General features: G+C 42.1%; 1 protein-coding gene across 1 annotated transcript; it reads left to right on the forward strand.

The window, feature by feature from the left end:
- Positions 1-22,233, forward strand: PDE6B (phosphodiesterase 6B). Its single transcript, XM_066339886.1, has 22 exons — positions 1-411; positions 2,349-2,501; positions 2,836-2,925; positions 5,220-5,360; positions 6,395-6,469; positions 6,575-6,639; positions 7,563-7,629; positions 7,774-7,821; positions 8,007-8,156; positions 9,200-9,343; positions 9,911-9,976; positions 10,517-10,663; positions 12,186-12,293; positions 13,999-14,108; positions 15,028-15,115; positions 15,667-15,767; positions 17,144-17,251; positions 17,942-18,005; positions 18,798-18,872; positions 19,765-19,848; positions 20,129-20,285; positions 21,331-22,233. The coding sequence occupies exons 1-22, from the start codon at positions 1-3 to the stop codon at positions 21,387-21,389; spliced, it is 2,511 nt and encodes an 836-aa protein (XP_066195983.1). The 3' UTR covers positions 21,390-22,233.
- The last annotated feature ends 1,895 nt before the right edge of the window (positions 22,234-24,128 follow it).

The following is a 24,128-nucleotide window of genomic DNA, read 5'->3' on the forward strand; positions in this document are numbered from 1 at the left end:
ATGAGCATTAGTGAAGACGACGTGGAGAAGTTTCTTGATGGCAACCCTGCTTTTGCCAAGCAGTATTTTGAGAAGAAGCTAAAAACAGAGTCCCAGGATAACAATGAGAGTGAAATACTCTTTGAGTTGATCCAAGACATGCAAGAAAGCATCAACATGGAGAAAGTTGTTTTCAAGACCTTGAGAAGAATCAGGTCCCTTATTCATGCTGACCGATGTAGTCTCTTCATGTATAGACAGAGAAATGGCACTCCCGAACTGGCAACAAGGCTTTTCAACATCCAAGAGGGAAGTACTCTGGAGGAATGCCTGGTCTCTCCAGACTGTGAGATTGTCTATCCACTGGACATAGGCATTGTGGGCCATGTTGCTCAGACCAAGAAAACCATGAATATCAAGGATGTCCGTGAGGTATGTTTGCCATTTGTTTATTATATGGGTAGAAGAGAGGCTCACAAGGGTCAAGAGGCACCAGCACACCACAGTGCTTGGTCAAAGCTTTTGTGGTGTAGTAGCTGTACACTGGGAACAAGTAGCAAGTCCAAAATTTCCTTCCAATTTCATTTATGGGGTGAGGTGAAACTGACCACGTTGTTTACACCAGGTCTTAATGTCTGCAAACATTTCATGGCTACACCTTGCGAGTGAAGTAGTCAGATCTGCACTGAATGCACATGGAATTTTCCACACAATTTTATAGCCTATGAGTAAGTGGCAAAGCATAGAAATTCTTTACAGTGAGCCCAAAGAGGGTTTTCCAACACAAAAGACCTTTGAAAATGTTTGCTGTGATGAAGGTTTAGCTAAGGGCATGTAGAGGCATTATTACCAAACAGAGCAGGTACGTTAACTGCAACCTGTGTATGGGCAATATTCATCAGAAGCAGTGAGAGACAACCTTAGACTAAAAAAACCACTTACCACAAAAATTGCAACTGCAATATCTAGAGGAATCAGAGGAATTTTAATGTTTTATGTTTATGCCTTCATGATAGTATTTACTCTCCGTACTTCTGGTTCATGTAAACCTGGATGGCAGGAATAACAATCTGCTTGTTCTAATCATAGGTATAAAACTAAAATCCATGTGACCCAAATATGGCATTTGGGATTACTCCATCTATTGTTTGCTAGTTACAAAGAGACCATCTGTTATTCATTCATTTGTTGCTCAGTGCAGGCATATCCCTTCAGCAAAATCTTCCTTGTCTTCCACAGAACAAACTGAGAGATTGTTTTGGTTCTGCAACCTGGGGTGGGTTTTTTTTGTTTGTTGTTAGGGGTTTTTGTGTGTGTTTTTTGTTTATTTAGTTTTTGTTTTGGATTTTTGTGTGTGTGTGTGTTTTTGTTTGTTTTGCTTTGTTTTTGCTGGGCATATTCTTGGTATTGGGGGATCCCTCAGAATGTGACTTAAATTTTAAGGTTTTTTGTCTCTGGTGTTTCTCTGAATACAAGGGAGGATTTCAGATCTATGTGCTAAGTGCTGCACTACAACTCTAGAGCTTTTAGACATTGTCATAATACAATTCCTTTGAAGAAGACCTAGGGACTAAATGCTTGGTCTACCCTATTTGGCAGAAAAGCCAATAATGGAGAGGGGATGGGAGAAGATTCATTAGGGAGTGATCATTCCTTCTGGTGCAACCTTCTGAATATGATCAGAGTTGTGCAGCTTTTTCTAACCCAAATAGAATGGCTTATAGATGACAATTTATTCCTGAGCAGGGAGAATATCTTTCGTCAGCAAGACCATCCCTGCACTCCCCCATAGCAGGTGATGATGGTACCAATATGGCCCTGTGCAGGTGAAGTGACTGGCCATCTGCTTTCCCTGGACTACCCTTTCTCCACATTTCAAGAGAAGCTAGGGATAGATGCTGCAAGCTGACAACAGGCTTCATGGTAAAAGCAGAAGAAAAATCAGGGTGAGTGAGCTTGCAGGTGACTGCACTGGTTTATACCCTGTAGCAGTGCTACCTGGCTCTACCCACTCTATAGTGCTAACAAGAAGTCAGAGGAAAGGATGGAGGAGGTACCATGAAGAATGTCATTGATCTGAGAACAACCAGTGGAAAGCCCCCTTATTCTGAGAGAGTTTGATGTGTTAAAACTTATGGCTGGCAAGATCTTCACAGAAAGTTAAAAACATCTGTGTTGCAGTCAAAAGCCACACCTTCTGCTCTTGAGATTAGCTTTATCATCCATATGGTCCAATTTTCTGCTCATTTCTCTTCCTCAGTAATTTTTTAACCAAGACTTTCTTCAGGCTTACTTTGAGGGGCTGTGCTTTGACTTGGTTTCAAGACATGTTGTGAAAAATGCTTATCTGTAAATTCTCTATTAAACAGTGTGACCAGTTCAGCCCATTTGTTGATGAGCTCACGGACTACACTACAAAAAACATCCTTGCAACACCCATCTTGAATGGCAAAGATTTAGTTGCTGTCATTGTGGCTATCAATAAGCTGAACGGCCCACACTTCACCAGCTCTGATGAAACAGTAAGTGGTCAGTAGCTGAATTCCTGTCAAAGGGCTGTTATTTTTGTTATGTAACAGAGATCCTTTTACACTAGTGATGCCTGCTTTAGGGAAGATCCACTGGTGTGAGTTTCCCTAAAGAGCACTCACACTGTCATAGAAGAGGCTTATAATGAGGATGCTTATCGCAGATCTTTCAGGGAAGATGCAGTGGGATAAGACTCATGTCATGGCAATTGAAAACAAAGCATTTATCGTGGGAAATTACCTTGATGCTTTTAAAGCAGTGTTATGAACTACAGTACACATGAATTTGCTACTGTATTCAACTGAATCTCACAATTTGCTTTTTCAGCTTTTTCTGAAGTATCTGAATTTTGCTTCCTTGAACTTGAAAATTTATCACTTGAGTTATCTTCACAACTGTGAGACTCGAAGAGGCCAGGTAAGAGTGAAAATACAGATTGGCTATCTCAAAATCAAATTAATACATTCTTCTGATTTAAAGGGTGAATCTGATCTTCTCCAAAGATTTGCTCCTGAAGAGTAGAAAGAAGGAGATGCCCTCGACTGCTTTCAGATACTGCTTCTTTCCCAGAGTCCTTCATTACTCTCTCTTTCTTCTGCTGTGGGCAAAACTGCAGGACCTGATGCAGTGGCACCAGTTTCAGCAGGACGGGCCTCTAGATGTTCTGTTGACCTGAGGCTGTGAAGAACTCTTTGACCATTTCATTATTTCAAATAGCAACACCAAGAGATTTTCTGAAACACTTAAGAATGTAGTATTTTCCCCCTATCTGCTCATTAAAAAGTGCTATTGAATTTCCCTCTTACATCCAGTAGAATTGTTATATGCAGGTTGTGTTGGTCTCCATCAGTAGAAAGGAACATATATTAGGGGTTTAGGATATTCTGGAGTAAAATTCAGGCACCATTTTTTCCATTAGTCAGCTTACAGTAGGACTCTCAGATTTATTGGAATGGATGTGAATCCTTGCAATCACTTTCTGCAGCAGGCAATAGCTGTCACTCAAGAGGACATGGAGTTGCCTCTACCATGGCTTCGTGGCAGCCATGCTCTATTCTCCAACGAAATTGTCACGGAGAATAAATGCCTATCCTAGCAAAACAGATACAGAATAAATGGGGGTTTTTTAAGCTTCGGGATAGCACTTATACTTCCTAATTAATTTATTATGCTTTGCCTGTTTTTTCATTTATCAAAACCATGAATGGTGGTTCAGTGATACAGACACCAGCAGTGATAAATACTTAACTAAAGTAGAAACAGCAAAGGTTTATTCCTGTTGAGAGCTTAGCAGTAATGGTAGTCAGGGTAAGAAAGGGGCTAGAAGACAAAGTGGAGACCCATAAGGTGGAAGGCCTAATGCTTCTGGTCTGGGACTGAACCCAGGAGTCCTGTGCTCATATATTACTGCTGTCTGAGCAGGTCTCACACAGAAGGAGAGAAGCAAGGACAAGATGCAGGACACACTGCTCTAGTTCTGCCAATAGCTCAATTGTCAAACCTCTGACTAATATATGTCTTAAGGGCTGTGTGAAAGTTACTATAGTTCATTGTGTTAGAATTTAAAGTACTGAAGTACACAGTGAGCAAATGACATTCTCAGAAGTGGTCTAGGATTTTAATATTGTGAATCCCAACAGCAAAGACTGGGTGATACTCTGGGTATATTGGTTTGTGCAATAACAGGGCAGTCTGCTTGTGCTCAGACATTGTGTAAAAGTCTTATTAGAAGACCATATAATATATTTATTCCAACTTCTTTATATCATTCCTTGACTTAGATATTTTTCAGCTATTTCTCTCAGTCCTTCTCACTGGGCTTGTGGCTTTCAACACTTACTGCAGGCTGTAAAATGCCAAAAAGCTAAACTGCTGGTCATTTTCACCTAATGGCTTGTATGACAACACCATTATCCTATTTGAGGGAGGCTGACACTGAACAACTCAGACTTCATAAAAGTGGCAGGGTTGTCCCAGTTTACAGATTAGAAACAGAGACCAGTGCAGCTCAGAATTTCTCAAATATATCTACTAGTGCCCAGTGAAGAGGTGAGACACAATTTTTTCTGGTCGTGGCCATGTAATTTCTTGTTCAAAGCAGAGATGCAGTCTGCTTCAGGCCACAGCTCTCAGAAGCATGCTTCAGAAGCACGGCTCCTCATATCTCCTTGGTTCAGAGAGCCGGACACACACCTTGGATACAGGCACGCATGCATTAACTAAGCTAACCAAGAGTGTAGATGCAGAGCAGTATTTGTGTAACCTCTGCTTTCACAAATGAAAGGGCCTAATAGGAACATCTTTCTTAATGGTACATCTGTAGAATGTACCAGAAGATTGGGAAAGGTATCGTAGGCTGATGCACACACAAAACAGCTGCTCAAACACTTTGAAGAATGTTTCAAACACCAACCTCTGGAATTTCCAATGCTTTTGGTGTTAACTGGTTTTAGATGCAACATTTTACTAATGGGTATACAATTTAAGTGGGGACAGCTCTTTGCCAGACACTACTACTTCTTCTTCGTGCTATATTGGTAACATTTGACTCCTACATAACCCTGTGATGACCTAACTCTTTCTCCCTTGTAATTCCCAGTGGGAACAAATGGTGTAGGTTTCCTGCAGTTTTCAGGAGCTGTAACCCAACACTGGGGAAGCCCAAATCTCTCTGGGGAAGGCTGTGCTTACATTTTGATTTTATGCTGCAGGTGCTGTTGTGGTCAGCTAATAAGGTTTTTGAGGAGCTGACGGACATTGAGAGGCAGTTCCACAAGGCTTTTTACACGGTGAGAGCATACCTGAACTGTGACCGGTACTCGGTCGGTCTCCTGGACATGACAAAGCAGAAGGTGAGTGTTCACATGCCTGCTGTGAATCTTTTTGATTGCTGTTATCCACTGAGGGGAGATGCATTCAGATAAGATTTACTGAGGGAGTAAAAGTGTCAGCTAATTTTGAGCCACTATTCCTACATTCGTTGGCTTTTTTTTACTGTGGAACTATTTAGATAATGGGTTAATGAAATCAGAGGAAAGGGGAAGAGCTTATCTGGAATGGGAATGGGACTGTTGGAGGCTGGGAAGACAGAGTAGGGGAAGATGAGTGACTTTGGCAATCCTGGTCAAAGTCTGCAGCACAAACAAAATCTCACAAAGTCTGTGGGTGTCCACAGTATAGCGAGACACCTGTGGAACAATCAGCAAACCAGCCACTTTCCTCAAGGACTCATTCATGCTCATGATATCCAGGTTTCTAGATGAAATTTGGCCTCATGAAAACAAGCTGACAGAACCAAAATTACCTCTGATTTGGTCTGATGGTTTGCACCTTTGGCAAACTTTATGTGGTAGTTAGACAGCATCCTTGCCAGTGGAACTTTTTTAGTGCCATGGTCAGGCTAACTGCCTTGTTGACAGAGCTCTTGTAGCATATTATCTTGTGAAAAGGTGTATTTAAAGATCAGAAGTGTAAACTAAAGACGCTTTGATCAACATTATAATGTAGCATAAGATAAAAAAGCAAAAGAAGAATTTCACTTCTTCAGTCTGGCAAGTAGTAGGTCAGGCAATAGCCATGCTTTGGAAAATGAAGAACACAGAAACATTGTCGTAACTGTTTGCTCTAAGTACAGCCAGTGCTCACTGTTCACTGAATGAATCAACACTCTGTGTATAGGCACTATATGCAGCCATATAACTGCACCTAACATTTCCAGATTTGAATATTTGGGCATCATTCTGATGTCTGGTATTGAAATAGTTTTATTATTTTATGCCTTATTTACACAACACAAAAACAAGCATGGTAGACCAATGGTTACTTTAAGGCTTGAGACAGAATGCACTTTTCTACTCTAAAAATACTTTTTTTATTTTAAAACCAGGAATTTTTTGACCTGTGGCCAGTACTGTTGGGAGAAGTACCTCCCTACTCAGGACCTCGAACCCCAGATGGCAGGGTAGGTGAAAACAAAGTTTCTTTAACTCTCTCCTCTCTGGATAGATTGCCTCACCGCTCATTTTAACACCACTCTTTTTTTTTTTTTTTTTTTTTTTACTTGTAGGAAATAGTATTTTACAAGGTCATTGATTATATATTACATGGAAAAGAAGACATTAAAGTCATCCCGTAAGTGCCCAGTCCCTGAATGCTAGGTACTGACACAGGGTGTAGCTAAAAAACAAGGTTCTCCATGTTTTAAAGACATCCATGTGGAGAAATGTAAAGGACTGATAGAGGATCGAGAGTCAGAATGTAAGTTGGTGCTTTAACTCATATTTCTGTGGGATAAAGATTTCCTCAAAGGCATTGGGATCCTAAACTTGTAGACACAGGAGTGAGCTGCCTTGACTGCCTGCAGTTCTCTGCTCTCCTTGCTAGCAGAGCCATCACTCTCCTCTGTTCCCTCCCTGTGTCAGTGACTGAGCCTCATCCAGGATGCCCTTGTGCTGAGGTTTCCTTGCTTCTCTCCAATCCTTCTATCACTGACCCCATCTCAAGGCTACCTCTGGCCTGCTCCCCTGTCCTGACACATTGGGACTCCCTCTTTTTAAGAGCTGTCCTCTCTTCTTGCCACTGAATTTTTCAGAGGAGCCTTGGGCAGCTTAGCCAAACCTGACACAAGAGAGAATCCCCCCAGTTCTGCTAACACTGCTTTACATTAGTGGATGTCCTGCAAAAAAGGCCCCCATTTCTTGGGTACAGCAGTGTTCAAAGTCCAGGCTGGCAGACATCCTTAGCCAGCAATCTCCTTTTATCTTTCCCTGTGTTGATGGTCTGAAACACAGCCTTCACTCTCAGGAATAACTTTACGTAATGTCTCTGCAGACTGATAATTTATCACTTATTTTGTTTCCAATGCTTAAAGGGAAATTTTGTGGAAGTTTTTTGCTTGTGCACACGGATCCTTTGAAAGTAACAGGATCATTCATGGACTGGGGCTTCCAGGTCTAAACCTGGGTTATACAATCAGCTGGATACACTTCAGCTCCATGATCTTTTTTCAGTAAACATATATCTTTAATTTCCCTTATACATTTTTCTCTTATTAGAAATCCTACCCCGGATCACTGGGCACTAGTTACTGGACTGCCAGCCTATGTGGCTGAAAGTGGATTTGTAAGTACTTAACCTAGGATTCCTCAAGTCTTTCTGGATAGAATAATGCTCATACTGCTTTCTCAGCAATTCAGTCCTTTGTTTCGGCAGTTAAACTTCTCGTTGCTCCTATTGTAACAATTTTTCTTCTGTGTGGTCTCCTAGATTTGCAACATTATGAATGCTGCTGCAGATGAGACTTTTAATTTTCAGGTATTGTGAAAACTTCCAATTCTATAAAGGATTCAACTTTATTTTTTTGCAGAAATGTAATGTACAGTCGATATTAGGCATATAAATACTTCTTTTGCCTGTAGTCTGAATGTAAAACTGGAGTGCTCATGTATTTAGAAAACAAATTAAATACATTATGTCTTTCTGCTTGCTGTTTCTTCAAGGAAGGTCCTCTAGATGAATCAGGATGGACTATCAAAAATGTTCTCTCCATGCCAATAGTGAATAAAAGGGAAGAGATTGTTGGTGTTGTCACATTTTATAACAGAAAAGATGGGAAACCATTTGATGAACAGGATGAAACCCTCATGGAGGTATAGTTTCTTGCTGGAAGAAATTCATATAGTTGAAGAGGTCACTGTTGTTCCTTATACACCTGCAAAACATCCTGAGTGTTTTGCAGCTAAGTGGGTAATTTTGTTGCTTAGAGAGGTGTTATACAGCAGCTTGAAAATTTTGGAAGCAACTGTTTGAAATACTGGGGGAGTTTGTTATGGGAAACCCAGCTATGTTCTTGTGAAATTTTTCAACATTCTTGGATTGTACACCTAGCCATGAGCAGCTACTGTGTCCCAAAACAGCCATTCTGACCTGTGTACACATACCTGATAGCTGGCTCTCACTGGCTGGGGAAGTCCCTCGAAAAATTACACAGAAATTATCTATGTCGCTAGGATAAAAAGGGAAACCAGCTACTAAATCTGCCAACAGTGGCTGTGGTTAAAGACCTTGCTCCTTAGAAATGCTACTATGATAGTTTCTATAATACCAAAGTATTTAGCTCTTGGCACCTGTTATCAATCAGGACATTTCCTAAAATAGACTTTTCTTGCCAAACAAAAGACCATGGGGAAAAAAAATCAGTTTGAATTGGCCAAACAAGTTGAAAGCAAACACAGGATGTGAGTAAATACATGTGAAACATGATGAGACCACCTTGCTCTCCTTTGATGTGAGAGCTCCTGACCTGCTGCCACCATTGTTACAGAAACATTTCCACAGGCGTGGAGACACCTGCACCAACACAGAAATAGTTTTCTGTACCCTGACCTGGACAAAGGGTCCTTCAACCTCCACAGCATGGATCTCTCAAGGCCTGGGCAGATTCAACAGCAGGGGAGCTGCTTTGCTGAGGAGCAAGTCACAGTTGGGGGCAAAGATGTGGTTGCTCATTGCTAGAATTTTGGCTAAAGTTAAGCTGGTGTTTCTTTAAAAATGTATACGTTTTTATACATATTTAATACGTATATACGTATTTAGATTTTAAATACATATTTAAAGAAATTTAAAATTTCTGTGGCTTTGAGGAAACGATGTTATGGCAATTTCACTGTTTCCTTCTCTTCCCCCTACCAAGTCCTTGACACAGTTCCTGGGTTGGTCTGTACTCAACACAGACACATATGACAAGATGAACAAGTTGGAGAACCGTAAGGACATTGCTCAGGACATGGTGCTCTACCACGTGAAATGTGACAAGGATGAAATTCAGGAAATTCTGGTAATGCCTTGCAACGTGAAGCTTACACCCAAATGTATTGGCCTGGCCCATGACTTAAGGCACAGACACAGGTCTCCCACTTCCCAGAGATGCTTCCAGCCACCATGACGTGGCAGCAGCACCTGGGCCCCAGTAACTGGACAGGGGCAGAACGAGTCTTTCTTTTGATTCTGTGGTCTGCCCTCCACCTTGGCACACTGCGCCATGTTCCTTCTAACTTCCTTAGCAAAGCCAGCCTTGGAGGTGCTACTCAGGACAGGGCTGTAGGAGTGGAACAGAAACTGATTTATTCCTTAAAACCTCCTTAGTGAGGAGGATGTGAAATTAGAGGACTCAGCTGCAACATTGGCTCTAAGGGGGCATTTGCAAGTGAGGGAAACACAAAACAAAATCAAGGAGATGGAGAACACTACCAGGAAAAATATGTTAAAAGACAAGAAATTGAAGTAAGGTCCAGGAAAGAAGCACGGTATGCATATGAGAGCTGTCCTAGATTACCTCAGAGCTGCCCAGTGCAAAGTCCAGTAGGGTTCAGTTGTCTCCTTAACACACCCATGCTTTTTGCAGCCAACACGAGAAAAGCTGGGGAAGGAGCCAAGTGAGTGTGACGAAGAGGAGCTGGCAAGCATTCTGGTAAGAACAATGCACTGCTGGAAAGAACACCCCTGGCAAGAAAATATTGCCTGCATAGATGTAGGGAAGAGTTCCCAGTGTTGTCATGCTGTTACCTGGTGAAGGGTGAAGGCAAGGCCCTCCTTTGCTGCCTGAATTTGAGATTATTAGTATGTGTCAGCAAGTGCCTTCTGCAGCTCCTGGGGAGTCCCTGTTCTCTGCCTCTTTATCTCAAGGGGTTCAAAGTCCATCTGGAAACATATCAGCCACCTTGGCTTGTCATGCATTTTGTTTTTCAGAGTAATTAAGGAGGGCTGTAAGTCTTTCCCCATTCTGAGTCTTCCAACTATATCAAATCAAATGCTTAACAGGAAACAAATATTTGCTGCACAAAACTGCCCTCCCTCTTCCTCCACTAATGGGATTATCATAAAAAGCTTCATTTCAGTCTATTTATTTTCTATATTCTAAAAGAAAAGCAGCACTGATATATTTTTTATTTAGCAAAGCTTAGGAATGACTTGAGCAGCACAGCAATAAACCAGCCCACCTCTCTTACAGAAAGAAGAACTCCCGGGGCCCACTAAGTTTGAAATCTACGAGTTCAGGTTCTCTGATTTTGACTGCACTGAGCTAGAGCTGGTCAAATGTGGCATTCAGATGTACTATGAGCTTGGCGTGGTGAAAAAGTTCCAGATCCCACAGGAGGTATGAGCTGGCAAAAGTTGGGATCTCCTGTCTTTGAGGTACAGCAGACTCGCCCATGCTGTGGTGGCACTGAGGTCTCCTGCACACACAGCACCGCACACAGAACAGCCACACGACTGGGTTCATGGGGGCTTGCAGGGAGGGGGTCGTGTGTCCTGAGCCCCCTCACCATGCTGAGGGCAGGGAACAGTCTCTCATGTGGGACTGGAGCATAAAGTTGGCCTCTTCTGCTCTCTTCTGCTCCTCACTGCCTGCTGCAGATGTGGGTCTGCTGTGAGGTCTATATGGGTGAGTGGTGGACTCTGCAAAATGTTACTTGCACATCCTGTATCTAATGCCACTCACAGCCGCAGTGTAAAAACACAGTTCCCAGGAGCGACGTGGGGAGTGCCTACCTGTGTGCCTGTTTCCTTTGCTGGACGAAGTACCCTGCAGCTTTCAGCCACGATATGGTGAAGGCCACTCTGGCAAGCCACTTTATTTTTCATCCCCATGAAAATGTGCCTTCATTTAGTGCAGTTGGCACCATCCTGTCGACAGGAGTCGTGTGACCCTGTGGGAGCAACGACCCCATAAGCCCTGACCTGAGAACTCACGACTTTTGCAATTCAAACCCCTATAGGAATTGTGAAACTGGCATTTCAGCAGTTCTGCTGCTCCCGCAGGGATTTCTCTGCGCATCATGTGAAGTCGATTTCCATCTAGTGGGATATGGGGGTAACTGCAGGAAGAGTTTTCTACCTTACATTGAGGAGAGAAGTGAAGGGGAATTACCTCTCTGCTTTTTACACGCAGAATGTCCGTGTCAAAACTATTCAAAGTATCTACTACGGAAAAACTAACCCCTGGAAGAGGTGTGAAATGCAGTCATTCTTAATAGTTGAGATTTTAAGAAATGAATACTCATTCATAAATAATTTGCTCTTTAATGAGAAAACCTGCATAGCTACAAGAGGGACTACACATGGAGAAGCACACTGCAGAGGAAACCACTTTTCTATTTAATGCCCTATATTGTAATTCTTTAGGTGATATAAATACGATTCATCTCTAAATTTATGGATCTATACCTCTTGAAGAGAGAGATAGAGATCAGTATTGATAAAGCACGAGACAAAGGGCAAAATCTTATAAGTTACAACCTAGAGAAACACAAAAATTCACTAAATTCACAAACAGTAAGATGAAATTGCTTTTCCTCTAGAAAGTGCTGGTTCTTGTTTACCCCAGAGGTATCTCTGTGACTTTCTTTCTCTTAAAAAAAAAAAAAAAAGAAATTTTTAAAGAGAGAGAGATATTAGAAAACAGCTTATTTTAGTTTCCACTTTTGCTCTCTACTAGGCTTTACTCTATCACCACTGTCAGGGTAGCCTGACGATATTACAGTTTCTGATCCCTTTCTGTGCCAACCTCTGTAGAGCTGGTTTGAACCTCATCCATGATTTCTGTACATGACCCTTATTGCAAGATGAAGAGGCAGCGGCTTCATCAGCCATACTAACATCCTCTTCCCCACTGGCAGGTTCTGGTGAGGTTTGTGTACTCTGTCAGCAAAGGCTACCGGAAGATAACTTACCACAACTGGCGTCATGGCTTCAATGTTGCACAGACCATGTTCACGCTCCTGATGGTAAGGAAACACCACTCCAGTAAATTCCACAGCACAGCTTTATTTACAGCAGGCCTTCTGTCACACCTGAAAAACACACAGGGATCCCTTTAAACCCTGGTGTATGAAAAGGGTTTGTCACTCCTAGCACAGGTCCTGCTAAACATGGTCTCCATTTGCCTGAAGTGACTGCATTTGCCTGAAGTCACTGCATTACACACAAAGAAAGCTCTGGCCAGTATTGGACAATGAATGAAGGGCTTTAATTCTCAGATGTGCATGGTGTTGACCAGATTCCAGATTAAATCCTTCTGCAGATATAACAGAGAGACTACACAGACTTCCACTCTTCCAGTAGATTCTGACAGTAAGAGTCAGACTGAAGTCAGCTGGCTGGGATGGACGCAAACTCATGCTTTCCATTTCTATCCAGGACAGACACAGGTGTAAGTCTGTTGCTAGTGTGAACATGGCACACGTAATTTCTCACAGGTCCTCAGGGCAACAGGTACCTCAACAAGAAAAGCAGGTGTCAGACTGCTGCTCCACACGAGGAATTGACCAGACAGGAACCAATGAAGATGGTTCCACATACGTGTCACACATCTGCCCACACATCTGGCAGCAGACTTACCCCTGGACAATCCTTCAGTTTATCAGCTTGACAACCACATTGCCTAGAAAGATGCAGAGCCTTATCACAGAGTACTTTGTGCCCAGTGACTGGGAGGGTAAATCCTTAGGCCAAGGCCCCTATAGCAGTGGGTGTTATAAATGGGCCAGGAGACTTGCTCCTTTGAAAAGCCTTTATTAGTCAGCTCCTTCAAGGGGGAACTCGAGGGGTCACCTGCGCCATCGCCGCTCCTGTCGTTGTTCCCGCTCCTGTCGCCGTTCTCGCTCCGGCCACCGCTGAGAAGGTGCCAGGCGAATCTGCTGCTCTCGTCACAGAATCGGGAGTTCCGGCCTCGCGGGAATCCCCAGGAACTCCACTGGGTTCTTGTGGTCTAGGGGCATCACTTCTTCCCAGTCTCTTTGTGGTCATGGCGAGGGAGCAGAAGCAGAATTCAGTCCTTAGGTAGCTGAGGGTCTTCTCGTTGTTGTAGTGTCTCCCTTTTTACCTGGATTTTGTGCTGGGTCCCGGCTTTTGGGTCCGTTTGCCGGCAACTGCACTTTGGTTTTGGAGCAGTGCACCATGGAAGTCCTTGGATTTTCCTATTAGGCGGGGCCGGCAGTTCGAGGAGCCGGCGGGGAATAGGGACAGCCTAGCCCGACGGAAGGGGAGGGAACTCGGGGTTTTAGAGGGGGTATACAACTTGGAATAAGATTTTTGAGGGTACAAACTTTGGTACAAACAGCATAACTTTCTTAACAGACAGGCTACAACTGGCATAACATTTGAAACAGTACAACTTTTTTAACAAATGACAGACTATGTAAGAAAATGGGAATCTCTTACATTTTATTCATTTCAGTGGGTAGCCAACCCTACATGTGTGCCTCAAACATATAAACACTACAGATGTGCCTGCTTGGGTCTGGAATGTTTTGTTTCCAGCTGATTCCCCATTTTAACTTAAGTCAACCATGTAGTGTGTTTCAGTTCACAAATATTTTCACTTCTCTTTGACTGTCCTAGGGCATCCCTAGCACAGAGCAGTCAGTGCTCGGTGCCTTTTCCTGCCATAGATGTTATGTACACATAGCATATAAATTCTCTTTCCTCCAGACTGGCAAACTGAAGCGTTACTACACTGACCTTGAAGCTCTTGCAATGGTAACTGCTGCTCTGTGCCATGATATTGACCACAGAGGAACCAACAACCTCTACCAGATGAAGTAAGCATTTTCTTACCACTTTAAACCATTTTCTGTTGCTCCTGCTTTGAGTGGAATCAAGTTGTGATCACACCAAACTCTAGTACAGCTCTGTTTAATACACAAGGGTGACAACCTTCTTTTACAAGTTTCCTTGTTTTCCTGCTTGTTGCAGTGTTTAGGATTATGCTTTGGCCAGCAGGGAAAATTTCCAGTGCTCTCTGAGGCTTTCTTTACCTCCTAGCAAACCTCTCTTGGTTAAAGCAGAACTCCACATTACCATTACAGTGTGGAACAGCTGCAGAGCAGGCACTCAGTATCCTGTGCATTACAGGAGACTTAGGATGCCAACTGGAGCATACTGGACATAAGATGACAATGTTGCTCTCAGCAGGTAGTCATTAGCTACAGACAAAAAATTGCATAATTTTATTATGTAGTCAAGGGTCTGTTGCTCACTTAAAGTAGTCAGATCACAGCTCTTCTGCAATGCTTCCTGGCTATATTGTCTCATATTTCCCAGAATTTTGGAAAAATGTTAAGTGAAGTTGGTTTGTGTTTTTGATACAAGAGTGCATTGCTTTTCAGAAGGTATCCAAGGATTGCAGGTTTTTCTGTTCCTATTACCAGATATCAGCATGTAATTATTCAGGAATTAAACAAGCCTATTAAGCTGAGTAATTACACTGCAGTCATAAACAATATTTGGTGTGAAATTCGTAGTTGGAAGACTTTTTTATACAGTGTCCAAAGAGTTATAAGCAATGTCACAAGAGTCTTTTATTAGACTGAAATCATTACCTGTTAAAAAGTTCTACTCATAAGCCTTTTAAAAAGAATTGAATTTATGTGTGTGACAGAAATTAAATACAAAATTAGACACTTATTTTCATTTAAAACTGCCACACTAATGTCTTCAATTTTTCCTTTATACAAACAGATCTCAAAATCCTTTAGCTAAACTTCATGGATCTTCTATTTTAGAGAGACATCACTTGGAATTTGGAAAATTCCTGCTCTCTGAGGAGGTCAGTAATGAACTGTAGTATAAGGGCATGAATAATTTCCTTATAGGGAAGTCTTTCATTAACAACAGAGTTGTCAACACAAGACCTTTCTCTGGCTTGCATGCCAAGAAACTGCTGCTGCCTCATTTCCAAAGGACTCTATGCTCACCCAGGACCAAAGCATATATACTGCCTAAATGCATGTCTTGGTTTCTTCGGAAGCCACATTATTATCCCCATAAGGATATGTTAAATACAGGGTTGTTTTCCTATAGCTCTTCTGACAGGGCCAAGGCTGACACATTCCCACAACTAACTTCTACTTTCAGGCAGATTTGCACTTAAGTCAGAGCATGGAGTTTGTGTAGACACCGTTAACAACCTTTGCCTGTTCAGTGAATTAAAGAGGAAATGGCACTGCATGCAGTGAACAGGCTCACACCCCTTGCACCTGAGAGGAGAAAAGAGAACTACTGAAAGAAAAAAAAAAAAATATTTGAGAAAGGGAATGGCCAGGAACTCATAACAATACAGAGCTTGGATTTTTCAGTGCCCTTTCCTTTGTTTTTCAGTCACTGAATATATGTCAGAACCTCAACCGCAGACAGCACGAGCATGTGATTCACCTGATGGAAATTGCCATCATAGCAACAGACCTGGCACTCTACTTCAAGTAAGCTGGTCACATACACCATGTCTGAAAGGCAGAAAGCAGCTGGCACTTTACAAAGGCCAAATGTGATACTTTGCTCTGAAAGTTCCCCAACCATGCAGCAGTTCTCTTCACAGATACCGGCTCTGGGAGGCTGCCTTTAATACTGACCTCAGACCTGGTGGCAGAACTGAAATAATTCAAAAGAATTTTGAACTTCTACTCAATTATATCATGTACATTACTTTTTAACCCTCTACTGCCAACAAGGCAGGGCTATGTTATCCTCTCTGGGAAGAAATGTCAGGATTTGTTTTAGTCTGTTCTTTTTTACCTAGCATTCAGCTCTGAAAATATGCATAAATGGCAAATGGTCCGGCTAGGACTATACCAGCTTCTCTCTGAGAGGAGCCTGACACAAGTAACAAGTGGTTCATTGTAGGTGAATGTCCAGCTCATAGTCTATTTCACACCCAAGGGCCAAAAAAGCCAAAATCTCAGAGCACTGCCTGCTAACTTTCTGGGACATGATGCCGAAACTCAGCGACATGTAACTTCCTAATTAGCAAGAAACTTTCAAAATGTTCTTTCAAAATACTGTGTCAAGACCAGAGACTGCTTCTGTGTTTTGCACTGCAGTATAATTACACAAAATTTAAACAATCCACAAAAGAGGAGTTTGAGGGAGGCTGGAATACCCAGAACACTTACTCTAGAGATACAATATCTAGATGGGACAATCAATCTATATACCACCACTCTCTCACCAGTTTGGAACAAACTGGTCCTCCTTGAAACGTGGCCTCCAAGCAAAGGCTTGGCTGAGCTAAGATACAGAATTATTGATGACAGAACACATGTACAAGCCACTTTGTGATATGGCCTAACTCTTTTGTCTTCTAATATTGAAACCTCAGATTTCTCCAGATCTCATGCCACTCCAGACAAGGGTGTATGGTGTTTAGGTTATATAAACAATGTTAACAATGCCTGACTAAGTATATAAAATCAGGTAGCTTTAAAAATACTACAGCTAGTTCTAGGTTACTGCAGTTTGCTTAACATTTACGGAAAAAGGCTTCTTGTACTGCCAACAAATGTGGAAGCATTTCTCAGCTGACATAACTTGTAGTAGATCATACTTTCTAGGACCTGCTCATATCTCACACTGTACTTATTTTTAAAGCGTTTACAATAGTTAAGGGAGCAGATGATGGTGCTTGGTTTTGTAGGGACATAAGTGTCAAGACAGCAACTACTGGAAACTATTCTGGCAGAGTTACCAATACCAGGATCAGCCACCTGTTTTTGACATATTTGTTCCCTTGTTTCATAGATTTTTCTCTTTTTTTCACTTTTTGTCTTTTTTTAAACCTTTCTCCACACCCTCCCCAAAGAAAGAGAACAATGTTTCAAAAGATTGTAGATGAGTCTAAGACATACGACAATGTGACTGCCTGGACTGAGTATCTGTCTCTGGAGACAACAAAGAAGGAGGTTGTCATGTGAGTAACTGGCTCTGGGGAAAGGTTAGTGCTGTGGACACCTGGTGAGAGCTCCAGGATAAGCTTTGGTCTGCACTTAGCGCCAAGACAGCAAGTGATACATTACTGGCCACTCAGAATTGATCTTCTGGAAAAGTCAGGGAAAAAACCCTGTGGAAAAAACTTAAAGTTGTTCTTCATCCAAGTAAGTGTGTCCTGTTGGTGGTATATTCCTAAGGAGATGCAGGATCTCTTCTGGTTATACATACACCAGATCACCCTGTAGGCCACAAACAGGGACATCCAATCCATGTTCTTCCCAGTGACAATTAATCTGAGTTGTGCAAGACTGCTGCTGTGACAAGACAGATACTTCTGGTGATGAAGTGCTCTCACCACCTCATTGCAGACTGCACTGCTACACACCCATGGGGGAGCCAGAGGTGTTATTCCAAAGTCAAGGAGTTCAGCCCAGCAATGATTAAAGCAGCAAACATCTCAGTACCAGATGCAAGCAGTTCCTCATCATAATTCCTTAATCAAGAGAGCAGCCTTTGATGGGTGTCCCAGTCAGAACCAAGGCAGCAATATTTCTACAGGAACACATCTACCAATTCAGAAGGGGCCAGGGGATACCTGATACAGTACCGGGGTATAAGGGTCCTGAGCCTGAAAAAATAGGGAATAAATTAATTTCTTTCCTGTTTTTAGGGCCATGATGATGACTGCCTGTGACTTGTCAGCTATCACAAAGCCTTGGGAAGTCCAGAGTAAGGTCAGCTGCTTGATGTCCTGGTGGATTTCTGTAGCTTATACTTCAAAGTAATGCAATTTCTAAGCTCCCTAGAAGCTAAATTGAAGCCTTCTGCCAAAATTACCAAAAGGAATAGCTGTGGTTTTGATGTATTAACCAATCTTTCAGATTGTTGTTGTGAGTTCTCTACAAAATTAATGTTTACAAAAACACAAACCAAACAAACAGCAAAAAACCCTCCAAAAATCAAAAACCTGAACAAAACAAAACAAATTTCCCAGTTACATAGGTATTTGGGTCACAGTGAGACTTTTTACATTAAATATATGCATTGGCTTTATTACAGCAATACCTACCTGCAGTTTGCTCAGTTGTTTGATTTCCGTTAGGAGTTCATTCCTAAACATTCCTTGAGCAGTTGCTACATAATATACAGTAAAATCTAAAGGAGGGTAAAATAAATAAAACCTACCTTCCTGTTCAGCATGAAGAAAGGACAACAGAAAAAAAAAAAAAATAGACACTCACAAGGTGACCAGTATGCAAATCCTTGAGGGGAATACATTGGAAATATTTGTCAATAGACGAGCAGTGGCCTAATGAGGTCCAGTGCAATATGATTGTTAGGCTGTCACTAGGCAGGTGCAATCCTATTGCCACAGCTGCCCTTCCCAGGAGAAAGAGTGAGGCTATGGTTGGCCAAGAAGAAAGAGAAGGATAAGTGAGATTTGCTCCAGAATGGAGATGTGAAGTACATCAAGTTATGGGCCTGAAGTTGGTGCTAACTTTTTTTTTCCCTCCATGTCAACGTAGGTAGCTCTGCTGGTAGCTGCTGAGTTCTGGGAGCAAGGAGATTTGGAAATAAGCGTCCTTCAGCAACAGCCCATTGTAAGTACCATGCAAGAACCAGGCAGGTCAGTTCAGACATTAAGTCTCAGCAGAGACTTACTACAAGCAGTGCTGCTCTGAGTGCTCTGTGTCTGCTGTCTGAAACCACAGCGCTTGCCGAAATCCTTTAGAAAAGTGTGTTCTGAGATAGTGAAGAGCATCCCTGACTGTGACCAGTGCCTCTTGTCCAGCTGTCCATATAGTTAGATGAGTTCAGTGGCTGTGAAACATCAAGCGGTGATTCCTGGAGATTTTGTGCAGGTCCCTTATAGAAAAAATGAAAAACTAAATAGATGAGTCACAGAAGAAAGAAGAGCTTCTGATAAAGAGAAAAACTGTAAACACAGACTTCATAGGGTCAAAGAAATTATTGGTAAATGGAAGGGCATTACTAACATTTTTTAATAGATAAATTTGACATTGAAAGAGCCAGGAGTCATTCCTTAAGTGGCCTCCACCTGTGTGGTTTGGGGATTTTTAAAATAGACTTTCATGCACCCCCTGTACCCACAGTGGCATCACAAATTATATAGTAATCAACAAGATCGTGGAAGAATATAATTTCTTGTTCAGTCACATTTTAGACAATTTAAAACCTCTTCAGCACTTTACAACAGGAACCTTTTCTGGTACCTGTTTGAGAGGCAAAACTTGTTCTCCTCCCCATCCATAAGCACTTGAGATACTGTCTAAAATTTCTGCTAAAATGGCAATAGGAATGGACCCACTTCATTCCTCTGCAGCTGAGGAAGAGGGTTGAGATGGATGGTCTTTAGGACAGTGTGACAGGACTGCCAGGCTGACACAATAAGGCAGTTTGGGGGAGAAAATAGAGGCGTGTTTTTCAATTAAGTGTTCTCATAAATCATGGTGAATTTGTGTCCTCCCACAGCCCATGATGGACCGAAGGAAAGCTGCTGAGCTTCCAAAGCTTCAAGTGGGTTTCATTGACTTTGTGTGCACATTTGTCTATAAGGTAGGAAAAGTGCACCCTTACACACCCCATCCTTATCAACAGGGGTCCAAATCCCAGCTGACTGAGTCCTGGTGCAGCAGCACCACTCCTGGGGAGAGGGACAGGTAGACAACTGAAAATCTGCCCTTTTCTACGGCATTGCAACATGGTGCCTCTTTCTGCCATTTATGCTTTCTGCAAAGCATCAGCTTTGGATGTGAGGTGCCAGAGTCTATCCTGGGGTATAATGGGCTAACATTCCCTCTGCACTATATTGTACTGAGAGATATGTTTTGATTAGGAATTTTCCCGTTTCCATGAGGAAATTCAGCCTATGCTTGATGGGTTGCTGAACAACAGAAATGAGTGGAAGACCCGTGCTGATGAGTATGATGCAAAAATTAGAGCTCTGGAGGAAGAGAAAAAAAAAGAGGAAGAGAGAATGGCTGCAAAGAGAGGTCAGCAAAAGTAATTAGCTTTTCATTCCTAACTCAAAAATATGCTTATGAATAATCTTACAGATTACAGCAAACTTTGCTGACACAGCAGAGTAAGATGTCCAGAAAAACTGGCACAAATTTGGCTCCACTGGCAAGGCTGAAGCCACCTTGCCTTCAAACATGACACCATGAGAGGCTGTCAAAAAGGCCACCAACTTAAAATTTCAAACACTGTTGTCTGAGAAACTAGTGAGAATACATTCAGCATGAACGTCCATGCAGCTGGGGACAGCAGAATGCCATGTGATGTTCCTAGAAAACAGCAGGTAATAATCGCTTTGGCTGATCTGCTGTCCCTCAGGTCATGATGCAGAAGATAAGAAAAGTTAAAACAAAATCCCTAAAGTCCAAGGAGAACATTTAAGAAATAAAGGTTCATCCCATTTCTAGCCTATATTAGGTACTACCTAGAAGCAAGCAGTGGTGGCAGTACCCAGTAGAAATTTACTTTGGTTGAACATAGTTTTCATCTTCTGTGGGCCCAGCCTGTGTAGTAGTGAAAACCACCAACAGTAGTGGGCACTGGTTGAAAGCTTTTCTGATAGCCTGAGAATTTATTTGACTCCCAAAAAGGCAGAAGCAGGAGGTTCTCCTGGTCTCTCCCCAAAATTCTAGCATTCTAATGGTGTGGATATTGCTCAAATGATACAGTTTAGAAATTAAGAGCTGTCTAGATGTTCTTATCTCAATTTAATTCACAGTAGTTAACTTAAAATATCAAAAGTAATTGTTTCAACTGTGATTTAGAAAATCTCTGAAAAATTACTTCCTGAATAAGTAATTAATATTCAAGCAAGGAAAATTTCCACTAACTCTACAATAATCTTTCCAAGCAACCTTAAATGTACAATTACTTTGCACAGCAGATAGCTCTAGATACCGTGCTATAGGTATGACCTATGCTGATCATTGGCTAACATAAAAGTTCTAAAAACTCCTGCAATGACTGAGAAGGAAATTTATAACTGTGCCTCTAATTCTGTGTTTCTTTTTCATATGGCAGGTGAAATAACCTGCAATGGAGGAACAGCTCCGGCTTCCAAAACCTGTAGCATACTTTAGACCTACTCTCACTGCAATAGATGTCACCCAAAGTTAGAATGTCCATAACTGAAAACCAAAACCAAAACTAAAACAAAACGAAACCAAAACCAAAACCAAACAACAAAACCAAAACAAAACCAAAAACAACCCAACAACAACAACAAACCCAAAAAACAATCGTGACATAAAAATACATTCCTGATTGGACTATTCTGATCATTTATTAGGCCTGTGACCAACCAGGGAAGGGCTAGATCTTGTTTGCCTTAATTGCATCTCTTCCTGGTAATAGGGGGCCAGTTTTGTCCTGTCTCCTGTCCTCCATTTAATGCACCTGATGTCAGATGGCATGTGAAAAGTCAGAACAACATTTGGCCCCATAAATCAGGTTGCAAGATTGTGGAAGAGCATTTTTCCTGCACTGAAACACTTCTTACACCAAAGCTGATGGGGATAGTCCTGCTCCATACAACCTCATGAGACTGGCAGTGAATGCAACCATAGCTTGCCCAGTGGGAAAAATTAAAGAGAGACCAATTTATCATATCTAAGTCTATATTTGTTGGGATATCAGAAAGAAACCTGAGGGTAAGGATTAAGCACAAAAACTGGCAGTAGTACACCTTTGAACTGCTCTAAAATATTACAATTCCATGTAAGTCCAAGAAACATTCTGACAGATAATAGATCTGCATTCACTTCAAGAATCTGGATAGGTTGCTATCCCAAAGCATGACGCCATTCATGGAACACACAGTAGCTGCCTTCTCCAGGAGTAGGATCCACACTGTGTGCTAATTGAAGCTATTTCTTTCATGTGTCATTTTAAGAAGACAGTGTTATCGTTATCCATTACAGTTCCTCTTACAATTAACCAAACAACCTTAGTTGTGATATCTCATAAATTTGTTCTGTTTTGCTTCATAATGCCAGTTATATAACACAATTGATCAGAACCAACTGTCCTTCCTTTCCTCCTTCTGTTCTGAGATGTCTGGATTTTAGATTATACTCCAGATTTGTGACCCTTATTTCAGATGGATTTTTTTTTCATGTTTATTAATGCAAAAATAGAACATTCAATTACACTCTTGTAGTAGTAGAGACACCCTCATGTCCTGCTTATCCCCTCCCACCACTTTCTTTTTAAAAATTGTTTGGAGATCTGTTTTGCTGGGGATTTTCTTCTTCTATTATTCCTGCTACCTTCAGGGATTTTACCCTTCATTATATATTTTTGCATTATAAAAATACTGCAAGTAAAAGGAAAACTAGAGCTGTGATGGTACCTGGTGATCATTATTTACTGTCTCATTTTAGTAAGCAAGGTAATCCTCAATCACTATGCAACTATTCTGTGAGAGGAAATTTGTCTTTCAGGAAAATACAGAAACTTGTCCACTTGCATAAAAGCTAATACACAACAGGTAGTGACTCCATGTTGTATGTCTCAGTTTTATTAAGAATCTTAATAAAGTCTCTAAGAGTTGGAAGGGACCTTCAGGACCATCGAGTCCCAGCATCCCCCTGCCATGGGCAGAGACACCTCTCACTAGATCAGCTTGCTCAAGACCTTGTCCAGCCTGGCTTTAAACAGTGCCGGGGTTGGGGCATCCACAACTCCCTGGACAACCTGTTCCAGTGTCTCACCAGTCTCACAGTAAAGCATTTCTTCCCAGTATTTGAAGGCAATTTCCGATCTTTCAGTTTGTACCCATTACTTCCTGTCCTATCATTACAGTTGCTGATGGAGAGTGGCTCTCCAGCTTCCATGTAGCATCCTTCAGATACTGCAGGGTTGCTAGGAGCTCTCCACACAGCCTTCTCTTCTTCAGGCTGAACGGCCCCAGCTCTCAGCCTGTTCGGGAGAGGTGCTCCAGTCCTCTTATCCATGTGTGGCCTCCTCCGCACTTGCTCCAACAGTTCCATGTCCTTCTTATGTTGGGAGCACTGGAAGAGCTCACAGCACTCAAAGTGGGTTCTCACAAGAGCAGAGAACCATGTGGGAAGCTTTTATCATACAGCAGAAGAAGTCAAATAAGCTTTGTTCTTTTTTTTTTTAAGCGGAAAAAATACCACAAGGGTATTGTATGGCACAGTGGTAAGCAGTGGGCTTTTGATGACCACCACACAACACCATACACTTAAATGCTGAGAGAAGCTACTTATGTTCTCAAATGTTTTCTGGGAAATAAAACCTGGAGACTAACTTCCTGCTCCCCGTAACCAGCGTGGAGCACTGCAGGGTGCTCCAGAAGGACTGCTGACACAAGGAGCATGAGGTGCCTGCCCATCACACCCTGTGAGTTGTGGGTGGATGTGCCCTGCCTGCCCACATGCACTCGGGAGCACAGCTCATCCTCACAGCATTAGGGTGGGCGCCCTGCCAGGTATTTCCAAAGGGGACTGTGCATGCAGGGGGTTTCCATGGACACTCAGAGTGGGGTGCTACTGGAGGAGGCTGTTTCTCAGGGATGGACTCTTTCCAGTGATTAATTCTCACTGGAGGTATTGGCCAGTCATATGCAGGTGGAATTTGGCATAGTTTGATAGCAGTGGTCTTCCTTTGCAGCTGGGAACTGGCTGCCTGGATATATTAGACATGGTGAAAGAAAAGGGCCAAGAAACAGATTTGTCCCCTGTTTTACCAGGTGTGATGGATTGAACTTTGCTTGGGTGGGCTGGTAGAGCCAGTTTCCATGATAACCTGGGATTGATGTCTTAAACAAAGTGTTTTTACATCACATAGGGAAAAAG

Source organism: Sylvia atricapilla, chromosome Z (genome assembly GCF_009819655.1).
Source record: "Sylvia atricapilla isolate bSylAtr1 chromosome Z, bSylAtr1.pri, whole genome shotgun sequence".
Taxonomy (NCBI): domain Eukaryota; kingdom Metazoa; phylum Chordata; class Aves; order Passeriformes; family Sylviidae; genus Sylvia; species Sylvia atricapilla.

What these genes read in the sequence shown, in the direction of transcription:
- PDE6B (XM_066339886.1), top strand. Translation starts at nt 1, where the DNA reads ATGAGCATTAGTGAAGACGACGTGGAGAAGTTTCTTGATGGCAACCCT. An exon ending in AACAACCTCTACCAGATGAA is followed by an intron (nt 14,109 to 15,027) that starts GTAAGCATTTTC and finishes TTATACAAACAG; the next exon opens with ATCTCAAAATCCTTTAGCTA. An exon ending in TCCTTCAGCAACAGCCCATT is followed by an intron (nt 18,873 to 19,764) that starts GTAAGTACCATG and finishes GTCCTCCCACAG; the next exon opens with CCCATGATGGACCGAAGGAA.